Source organism: Tinamus guttatus, unplaced genomic scaffold (genome assembly GCF_059628265.1).
Source record: "Tinamus guttatus ecotype Peru unplaced genomic scaffold, ASM5962826v1 Tinamus_guttatus_pri_ptg000198l, whole genome shotgun sequence".
Taxonomy (NCBI): Eukaryota; Metazoa; Chordata; class Aves; order Tinamiformes; family Tinamidae; genus Tinamus; species Tinamus guttatus.
The window spans coordinates 532,120-543,048 of NW_028288732.1; the positions used below are offsets into that span (position 1 = coordinate 532,120).

At 41.4% G+C, this 10,929-nt stretch overlaps 1 protein-coding gene across 1 annotated transcript; it reads left to right on the forward strand.

Moving 5' to 3' along the window:
* The first annotated feature begins 957 nt into the window (after positions 1-957).
* On the forward strand, positions 958-9,773 carry HRG (histidine rich glycoprotein). The gene is made up of 7 exons (XM_088523850.1): positions 958-1,229; positions 2,601-2,708; positions 3,690-3,780; positions 4,346-4,512; positions 6,229-6,348; positions 7,925-8,008; positions 8,618-9,773. Exons 1-7 carry the CDS (start codon positions 1,032-1,034, stop codon positions 9,758-9,760), a joined length of 1,911 nt encoding a protein of 636 aa, XP_088379976.1. The 5' UTR covers positions 958-1,031; the 3' UTR covers positions 9,761-9,773.
* The last annotated feature ends 1,156 nt before the right edge of the window (positions 9,774-10,929 follow it).

Genomic DNA, 10,929 nt, shown 5'->3' on the forward strand with positions numbered 1-10,929 from the left:
CCAGGTCTTGCAAAGTTTCTCATCTGAATGTGGCCTTTTCGTTTTTGGCCCAAGTTTATTTTTAAAATTTTCTTACTCAGACAGTATTGGGTATTCGAATAGCAGTAATTCCCTGGCAAATGATTACTGCCTTTTAATGTTCTAATTTCCTTCTTCCTGCTTAACAAAATATACTGACAAACTCTGTGAAAAGTAAAAATTTTGGTATGTAGTGGATTATCTTAATACTGAAAAAATATCAGAAATTCTAATGAACCCTTCGAAGACTTCTGCAACAAAAGATCACGCAGAACTGCTCCTGGAAGGGTGCAGAGGCAGCTTTATGCCACTTTATGCCACTTTATGCCATGTTTGCCCCTAGATTCCTACCACCATGAACCTATGCAGAGCTGACACAAGTCTGCTCTACATTTTGTCCGTGCTGGGAGCACCAGCTGCTTACACAGAAGCTACAGACTCCCAGCCTGCAAGGGCATCCTGAGCCACATCCCCTTTCCCAATCTGGGAGATCCCCCTGCTTCCCTTTCTCTGGTTCTCTGCTAGTTAAGGAACTGTAAAAACAGGGAAATGCACATAGCCATCATATGACCCCACATATTTCAGCATGTTTACAATTCAACTATTTTTACTGAAAACAGAAGCCAAGCTTGTGTAACACCTGCATACTAACCTGGACCTTCATAATGACACGGTCAGCTGCACATTGTTGGAAGCTAAATATTCTTCATAGTAAAACACTGAATTACACAATATCTGCTTTAAAAAGCATAAAGTAGTTACTTTGATGCATGGGCCAGAGGGTATTGTAAGGTCTATTTTCCTCAAAATTTACTCAATCAACATATAATCATTTACCTCTGCTTACAAACATTAATCCAGGGTCAAGGTAATAGCCTAGTGACACGGCACTTTATATAAAATCATGCCCTTTTAGCATTCATTTATATCGTCCTTTGTGGGCTACTCTGATTTAAAAGCAGACTAATGACTTTATCAGAGAACAGAGAGAAGTGACCTAACACTACAACAAAATGAAGCTTTTAGCTTCAGCCCTTCTTCTAGCACTACTGCAGTGCTCCACTGCCCAAAGCGACACAAGTATCACCACTGCAGACTGCGACACCATTGAAACAGACGCAGGAGCGGCCCTGGATTTGGTCAACAAACACCGCAGAGACGGCTACGTTTTTGGTTTATTCCGTGTTGTTGATGCCTACAAGCAACATATAGTAAGTATCAATTTAAAGGCTGATTTAGACAACACCATGACTTTAAATAATGAGCCAGCTTGTTAAAAGTTTACGCCTTACTGCCTTTAACAGAGCAATGCTAATGTAATTCAATGACCCAGCTCTGATTTACACTGTCTCAGTATTCATTTGTGCATGATTTATTGCATGTAAGCTTGACAACACAGGATGCTGAATGTTCTCAGTTCTTACAGAGGACAGCACGTTAGCAGAAGAAATGCTCTCAACAGTTTTATATAACACCTGAAATTAATCTGTCAGATCTGTTTTCAGGTCTGGGATGTTATATTCCTACTTTACATTCAGAGAGTTTCTTGAATCTGGGAGTATCTAACATTAATTAGATCAGTGTATCCTGAAAGATAGGTATTTTATTAGTAGTATTTTGTTATTACCTTAATTTTGGATATAGCTGGGTAACTGGAAGGAAGGGAGAAATGTCCGTAACAGAGTGGAATGAAGTTTGACTAACCCATTACAAATGATAATTAAGATTCATTTTTCCTCAGAAAAAAAATCACAAGACCTAAGTATCAAGTGTTTGTGGGCCACTAATACTTTTTAGCAGCATATTCTATCATCCTGGCTGTCAAATTCAAATTCTGATTCCCCATCACATGCACTCAAGGGGTAGAATATACTGGAAGTATAAGCCACAGATTCTGATTTTGTGGGGGTTATAGCAGTTTTGTAGAGTCCCTCTCCAAATAAACTGGGAAAGAAACAAAGCTCTGCAAATATCTGGTCACTAATCTCACCGAGGATGGGCATTTCTCTAGGACAGGCTGTCTGGAGAAAGGGGCTGCTAATTAACCAATATGTTCAAGGAAAATCTCAGGAGGGAAGGGGAAACTCCAAGGCTGGCATTTGCCCTCCATGATGCACACCAGACTGAGAGCAGCCTCTGCTCGCACTCCCAGCAAGATGACAACAGGCAGCAGCCATAAGTTGCAGGGAAGCAAATTTGGACTAGACACACGTAAAAAAAAATAAAAATAGAAATAAAAGAGAGTGGTGAAGTACTGGGAACTGCCTCAAGTGGCAGTCAGCTTTGTGAAACAGTCAGCTTTGCAGGTATATGGAACTCAGATGGACGAGGTCCTGAGCGACTCGGTCCAGCTTTGAAGGGGCTTTGCTTGAGCAGGTGGCTGGACAAGATGATGTCCAATGGTCTCTCTAGCCTAAATCATTCGACGAATCTACGCTCATCAGATCAGAAGAGCTTTGATAAGGAAGTGGGGAAGGTACATTAAAGATTAAGCACATCTACTTGCAAGAAAGTTTCTTTCAGACCAAGATTCTTGCATCCAAATGTTTTCTTTTTTTTTTAAACCTGCACTCCTCTTCCAGGAAAATGTATCAATCCTTTACTTAACTTTGGATGTGCTGGAAACGGAATGCTCAGTATTATCTGGAAAACGCTGGGAATCTTGTGAATACAGCGATGCATATTTCCAGGTAAGTAATAGCATCCAGGTAGAACTATATGTCAATAATGCATTAACATGGACATGATCTTTATCTGAACTGCCAGGAAACTTATGTGGCATGAAATCTCTATGTAGGGGTCAGGTTTTAAAATGCCTCATTGTATAAAAAAAATCTATTGGATTCCTGAGTTGTTAAACAAAAGCAGAAGGTTTGGAAAAGGGTGGACGGGTCTTGTCAAACAAGGACAACTTCATTCAACTAATTCTGTCACAGGAGCTAGACTACATATTCCACTGCTAGCAACAGAAATGAGGTTTCAAGAATAATTTGCTGATAACTAGAGGGGCTCTCTCTATAGGGTTTTTTTTAAGTCATGTTCCTATGATATTAGACAGAAATGTAAGGGTTATATTTTGTCAGTTTTATGTTAATGAATTTATGATACGACAGTAAAAAATATTAGTAGTGTCAGTAGACCTATGATAAACAGCATAACTTGTCCTTTATTTTGCATTGCGTTGTAGTACTCTGTGATGAGAACTACCTGTCCAAAAACTATTTATTTATAGGAGAGTGGTGAAACTATCACACAGAACAAAGCATGAAGGCCACGTAGCAGAGAAAGTGGTGGCTCTTTTTATTAAGATGTGGAAAAGGAATGGGAGAAAAGATTCGTCCACTTTTTCGTAATGATTAATGTAATCTCTGAATGTTTACGGCATTCTAACTTTCCTTGCTAGCTAACGCTATTTTCTTATAAATATTAGAAAGATGAGAATTAGTTTTCCATTGTCTATTTATTAATGCAAATTGAAAATTAATACTCTTGTACAAAGAGAGGCAATTTTAGCTGAAACTGAAATTTTGAGTGGTACCAAATCAAATACTCCATAAATGACCACACATTATTCTGAAAAGCATGCAAAGAAGGCATGTAGTTCCTGTGATCAATGACATCCAATTAATTCTGGTAAATAATCATAGCCACATGTTGTTTTTCTCTCTCAGGTCTTTGGGCAATGTAAGATTGTCACATATACAAGACAGTGGATTAAAAAAAACCAGAAGTTATATGGATTTAATTGTACAGTAAGCCCAGGTAAAATAATCTCTATTGTAATTTAATACGTACCTCAAATGAGCCCTACTCCTAAAGTACAACTTTGCGCGCTCCTTGTAGATGGTAACTGTAACAGATTCATTCATCTGTTTGAAATTTATATTTTATATAATTAAAATGAAATATTAAGCATGAGTAATAGAATTAAAGGTTACCCTTCTCTTCAAAAGCAAACTGCATTGATGTCAAATCATATCACCATTCGAGTCAACCAAAACATAACAAGGAATATGAGAAAAAAGGTAAATTTTGAAAGAAGGCCTCTTTGGGGTGGTACGATTCCAAGAGCAAAAAGATTTACACATTAAATACAGTATATGTTAAGAGTATGTGTTCATATATACTGTGTACATCTTACATAATTTCACAGCTGCCTTTTTCACGTTAGGACAAACCCGTATTTTCAGAGTGAGGGACAAGTATTTCACTTCCAAGAAAACCCTTTCACATTTCAGTTTCTGAGTTCACTTTAAAGATGTGCTGGGTTCAATTCATATGAGTATTAATATCCATTTCAGTATTAGCAACCTCCCTGTTTTCACAGTTCCTCCAGATATATTGGAGTGCGAAGACTGTCCTGTGAAATTTGAAGTCTTAGAAGTCACTGAGCAACACAAAGATATTGCTGCAAAGGCCCTGGAAAAATACAACACTGAGAGTAACCACACGAGCCACTTCAACGTGGACAAAGTTGAAAAAATTTTAAAGATGGTAAGTGACATTTTGTCCTGTAACTATTTATAAAGGGCTAAATTTTGTGAGCAGCTCCAAAACTGCGGGTCTGAAACTCAAACCCTTCTAGAAGCAAAACTATTGCTTGCAACATCACACATAAATCATCTCCTTAAAGTTTACAAACCTGCTTCTGCAAAACTGTGTTATAGAAAACCTTAATTTAAACATGTGAAAGCAAAAGGATATCTCATCTGCTTAAAATTACAGCAATCAAAATGTTGGAGCCTTTTTGGTATTCTTATTTTTGTTTTGCATATGTGTCTAACATAGCATAACATGCAAGAGTTTATTTTCCACTGACCAGAGCCCTCCAAGATGTATAGTCCATGTATAAGACCACAATCCTCCACTCTGTCAGTTAAAGCCAGACATTTTTTCACTCTTGGAATATTCGGGTATATCATGAAGTGGAACAAGCTCCACATCATTTTGGCCCTCTCTTAACTGTGGAGCAAAGCAGCATCCCGAGGGCTGTGAGGGCAGGAAGAGCAGCTACCTGTGCTCTACTTCCTGCAGAACTACTGACTCTGGTGACTAACTCCTCTTCCACCTTTCAAGGATACCAACATGAAGACTCATTCCGTGGGTGTTTTGAAGCAGTAACTTTCACATGATCAGTTTCCTGTTCGTAGATACTGGAGACCTTCTGCCAGCCCATGTGTCTGCTCAGGACACCTCTGTAATGCAGTCCCATGGCTCCTGCCCTAACCCCATGTTGTTCTGGGAAACTAACCGCATTGTCCGAGCCCAACCCCACTTTCCTGCAGCTCACAAAACCACTCGGAAAGTTGTCAGTGCTCTAGACTGGGGCTTCACCTGGGATACATCTCCATTCTCATTCAGCCCACGGCTGTTTTCAGATTGCTTGGAGTTATGTGTTTCTTCCTAAGCTCCACATTTTGCAAATAGAGTCTTCACACTTTTCCATCTTTAGCTACAGTGAGAATTAAGATTGTAGCACCAAGAGATTTCAAGGAATTGCATAACCCTTAGAAGCTATGACTTCTGACACAAAGGTGTACCACAAAGTATGCGTACTTTTAACCGAAGTAGTTAAATCTGAGAAACTTGGGTACACGTGTATGCCCTTAGCTGTGGACACTTTCATGCTGACGTGAAACTATTCTAACAGTTGAAAAGTAAAATGAAACACCTCTCTATGGATTCTAATAGGATCATAAAGGCCTTCTCTCTAGACATATGGAATAAAACCTTCTTTATGAGTAATGCCAGTGACAAAAGAGAACAGAGCAACCTCAAATTAACTGGCCGAGTCTTTCCCTAAGTCAACATTAGCACCTCTGCAGCACCACGCTCCCATCACTGGAACGGATAATGTTCCCAATCAGTAGATCACTCTGTTTCCCTACGAGCAGCAATTCAACTTGGGGCAAAGCCTGTACAATCCCTACTCTGTAAAAACCCAGGCTATAAAAGTTTTGTAACACATAGCAAAATAGTAAAAGATATAAAGAAATCATTGCCAGAACTGATTTAGGAGTGCAAGTAAAGCATAATTTGCCTAATCCATTTTCCTTACTATGTGTACATGTACAAACACTCAAAGGACAGGCAATGAAGGGATGAGGTGGACAAGATTTTGATAACAGCATGAAATAGCATTGCTTTAAAAGTCATAGGAGCCTTTAAATACACACAGTAATCACTGCTTGTTTGACCTCTTCATTTCAGACGGGCTCCAGAGAAGGTCATGTTGTAGAGTTCTCCATAAAAGAGACCAACTGCTCCAAACCTGCACAGCAACACACAGACACGCTGCTGCAATGCCATTTTCTAGATGACTGGCATGCTGTAAGTGAAGGCCTATGGGGAGGACTGGGACAAAGGGTGGCACCAGGAAGATCTTCCCACACTATTTTCAAGTGTTTCTTACAAGCATGTATACGGACTCAAAATTTAAAACCCAGCAGGTCCAAGTCCAGATTTTAATTTCACAGCTGCTTCTTTGTCTTCTATAAGGAGCCAATCTGGACTTGTGAATCTAAATGAAACTAGAACCTGGGATATTCCAGATCTAGATTTGAATTTTTTGTTTCTCGCTTCAACATTTAAACTGTGACCATTCCCTAGTAAATCAATAGTGCTATTTTTACAAAACCTTTTACACTGATTTGAAATATGTGCGTTATCTCATCCCAGTGAGGCCAGGATTTTCTTTTTTGTGTGTTCTTCCTCTGCAGCAGGGAAATGGAGGGTTCAATGATTCAGACTGGTCTACAGATTACATCAAAGTACCCTCCTCATCCCACCTCCTCCTAATAATAGTCTATACCATGGAAACTCTAGGCAGAGTCATTAAAGCAAAATAAATCCTCTCAGGAATGAAATAGAAGGAATGAAATCTAAAAACATTTGAAAACCTCTGTAAAATGGTCTTCTTACCCACAGTGATTTTTCTTCTGTGGCTCCTTATATCCCAGAAGAGCAAAAAAAGTTGTGAATGGGCCAGTGGCAGAGCCACAAGTTGATGAGGACGATGCACACGCCAGGTAGCCAGGGGCTTTGAATTCAGTTCCCAGAGCAGGCCCTGCTGCTACAGGCAGAACACGCTGCTACTTCCGTAATCAGTTGTCATCACAGGCTACAGATTGCTCAAATATATATATCAAGATAAAGCTCCTGCTGCAAAGAGCTTACACAGAACTGATTATCCCTCAGTTCTGTGATCCTGTGCCTGAACAAAGAGCTTCACAGTGGCTGTTTCAAAACAAGGCTGTGCTTCTGAAATGGGAGAGCAGACCCATGGGGTCACTACTCCCCATGCAAAAGTGAGAGCCCAAAGAGCAAGGAGGGAGCAGTTGCACATACACAGACTGAGAGCAGGCCAAAGGCACCACAGACAGGATGCTAAAAGAAGCAATCCTAAAGGCTACAGGACATTACTTCTCAAAAAAGAAATGTGGAAAAAATAGTGCTCTCTCGGGCTTCTCCTCGAGTAGCATAGCTACACAGTGTCTGTTATCGAAGTCTTGGAGCAAAATTTCAGAAAAGCCCAATCTAAATGGAAGTTTAACAACCAAAGACAGAAGAAAGAGAATGAATCCTCCATGGGGTTGTCTTTTTGGAGGCATTGGTAGCTGACCAATTTCCTATGAACATCAAAAGAGAAATAAGATGATGAATAATAATGCACATGGGGAAGACATCTTCACGGTCAGTAACACTCAAACTAGCATATATTCTAGTCCTCTATTTAGAGGGCAAGTATCGCTGGTCGTAAAGCTCAGAATCTAGCTAGATTATGCGAATACTTGGGTACCATTTGAACTAGCCTATTTTCAAAATGCTGAACTTTCAGTAGCTTTTACTAATCCCATCCTAAGAATCCAAATGTGCAATGCTTTTTTTTTCCCTTTGTTTTGCTTAGCAAAAGGGATTCTGCAATGCAACGATCGGTGTCCCAGAAGAAACGGAAGGAACCGATATAACCTGTGAACTCTACCATCCCTGGGTACGTAGCAATGACAGAAACATCTCTCACATCTATTACCTCCCTTGCTATAAAGAGACACTGTCCACATCTGTCCCTGTGAACGCTGTGGTTGCGTTAAGAGGCGGACAGATGAGCTGTGCATAATGTATCAACACTTCCCAGCTACTTTCAAGCAGCAGCTATGGAATTCATGCCAGAAAGTCCTATCAACCAAAGCTGAATTTATCATAAAACCTTAATAAATATTTATATATTCCCAGCCAAAAATAAGTAGAAATAAGACAGAAGTAATAAGAAAAAAAAATAATTGATTGGGCCTCTTTAAACTAGCTATTACATACTCTATTAAGCCTCTTTATACTGCAAAATTGATATAAAGGTCTCTAGACATAAACAAAAATCAGGCTCTGAATAAACACGTTTTGATAATGAGCTGTACCAGTGCTACCATTAGCAATGTTTGAGCTAGAAAGCATATCTGCAAGGAAAAGGAAGGTTTGCTTTATCGTATTTGGCATTCAATTAAACTATCTGTGTGAAGCTACGTAACTCTCACCTCTTTCCCCACCTTCTTCTGTTACTTAAACATCTCTCTCACTACTGCTTTCCCTGGTCTTTCTCTTACAGCAGCAGCAATGGGGGCAAAAATGCAGCTTTCCGCCTCTGGGTCGGCCCCACAGGCATCCCCATCCCCACGGTGGTCACGGGCACCATCGCGGGCATCGCTGTCCGCCTCCCTTCACACCTCAAGACTCCGAGCGGCACCGCAACTTCACTGAAGAACATGATGACAGCCAGGAAGGACATCCTCATCCCCCACCCCACGGGGGGCCACGTCACCGTCACCCGCCACACCACCGCTGTCCTCCTCCTCCCCAAGAGGAAGCACATGACTCTGCTTCCCCTTTGCCCAAGGATGAAGCACATATTCCTCCTCCTCCCCCCCCTCCCCAGGATGAAACACGTCATCTCCCTCATCCTCCCCACCATGGACCCCCTTGTCCTCATCCTCCTCCCTACCATGATGGACCAGATCATCCCCCTCCTCCTCCCTACCATGATGGACCAGATCATCCCCCTCCTCCTCCCCATCACGGACCACACTGCCCTCCTCCCCACCATGATGGACCAGATCATCCCCCTCCTCCTCCCCATCATGGACCACACTGCCCTCCTCCCCATCATGATGGACCACACCATCCCCCTCCCCATCATGGACCTCACTGCCCTCCTCCCCACCACCACGGACCACACCACCCCCCTCATCCTCCCCACCATGGACCTCACTGCCCTCCTCCCCACCATCACGGACCACAGCATCCCCCTCATCCTCCCCACCATGGTCCACACTGCCCTCCTCCTCCTCCAGGGCACCCTCGTTTCCACCATCATCACTATCACAGACATCACTGCAATAAGACAAGCTCATCAGGAAAGCACTTTCCATTCCAAATAGGAGCTGTCTATCGCATTCCAGTTCTAAACCAGCAGGACTCTCTCACCCTTCCCCTTGCAAATTTTCTTCAGCTATCCCAAAGTGACCAGCTATCCCAAAGTGACCTCTCCGACACTGGGGAGGGCACTCCCTTCACTGGCTCAGGTCTAGAAAAAACATCAGGAATTCATGAATTTCCACATCACCCTTCACAATCAAAATCATGCCCAGGAAAACCCAAACTTCATCTGCCTCATATTTTGCCTTTACTTTCGCATGAATCCACGGAAAAAATCTCTCCTAAGTGTTCACAAAGGAAGGTGGTTTTGGCTTGAGGATTGGAAGACAGATGAGTTGTGCAATGAAAAGAAACAGCATGACGTGGAGGGGGAAAGTGTACAATTTCTAGGAATGAGAAGCACTGAAAATAATGATAATTAAGGCAAATATTCCAACTTGCCTCCTGACCCCAGCTATCTCAGATAGCTGCGACTGAAAGGATCGAAATTTTGTAGATCTTAACTAATGTGAGTGGATGCAAATCTCCCTTGCAAACAATGTACCTCTAATTCTAACAAAAGAAAATTCACTAATGGAAACCACCACCTAATATCTTTCACTTTCTCCTAATGCCTAAGATACCTCTGTACATATCTACTATATTGTTTGTAATGATCCACTAATTCCAAGCTCACATCAATAAAGGACAACAAGCATTTCTCCTACAGGTCTTATTCTTGGCAAATAGGTTGCTCCCAGACTAGACAGCCTCACTCAGCCACACGCATTGCAGAATAGCTCATGGAGAGTGAGAGAAAGGATTTTGCGTGACTCGATCTCAGTCCACTTACAACTGCAATAAATGAAAATTCTGATCACAAGGTAGAAAGATTTCTATATAAAACAACCAGAGAAAATTGATGACCTTGCAAAATAAAAGGAGGTTCAGGTTCCTCTGTTCTTATGGTCTGCAGTTCTGAACATCTGCAAGTTCAGAATATCAAGGAAACAGAGCTTTCCTCCTACTTATGCTATCTCTATGCCAAAATCCTCCAATCTGAATCCTCCGGGTACACTGGAAGGACATCTCGCTGCAGGAATGCTACATTGTACCCTACCCGCAAATACTGCAGCACTACATTTGCACTGTCATAAAAATTCAGAGATAGTAAAAATATGTAAATATTTAGTTTTTTCTTTTCACTGTTCCCGAATTGTTGTCCTTTTTGTTACTGTGCATGTCTAGGCGTACAGTGAGCACCCACGAGGCAGACTCCAGCATAAACCCAGGAACGATGGTTGGGTTATTAGGTTATCTGGAAAGCCCTGACAAGAATTAATGAGGTGAAATGAGCTCCACATTAGGAGTGGCCAACATAGGAACTTCCATGCCTACAATTGCTGGTGCAGAAAAGCCAGAAACAGTGCATTCAAGGACAGCAGCACATTTCAAACACCTCAAAATTGTTTTCAGGAACAGAGACCTGTAATAATTGTTCCAGGT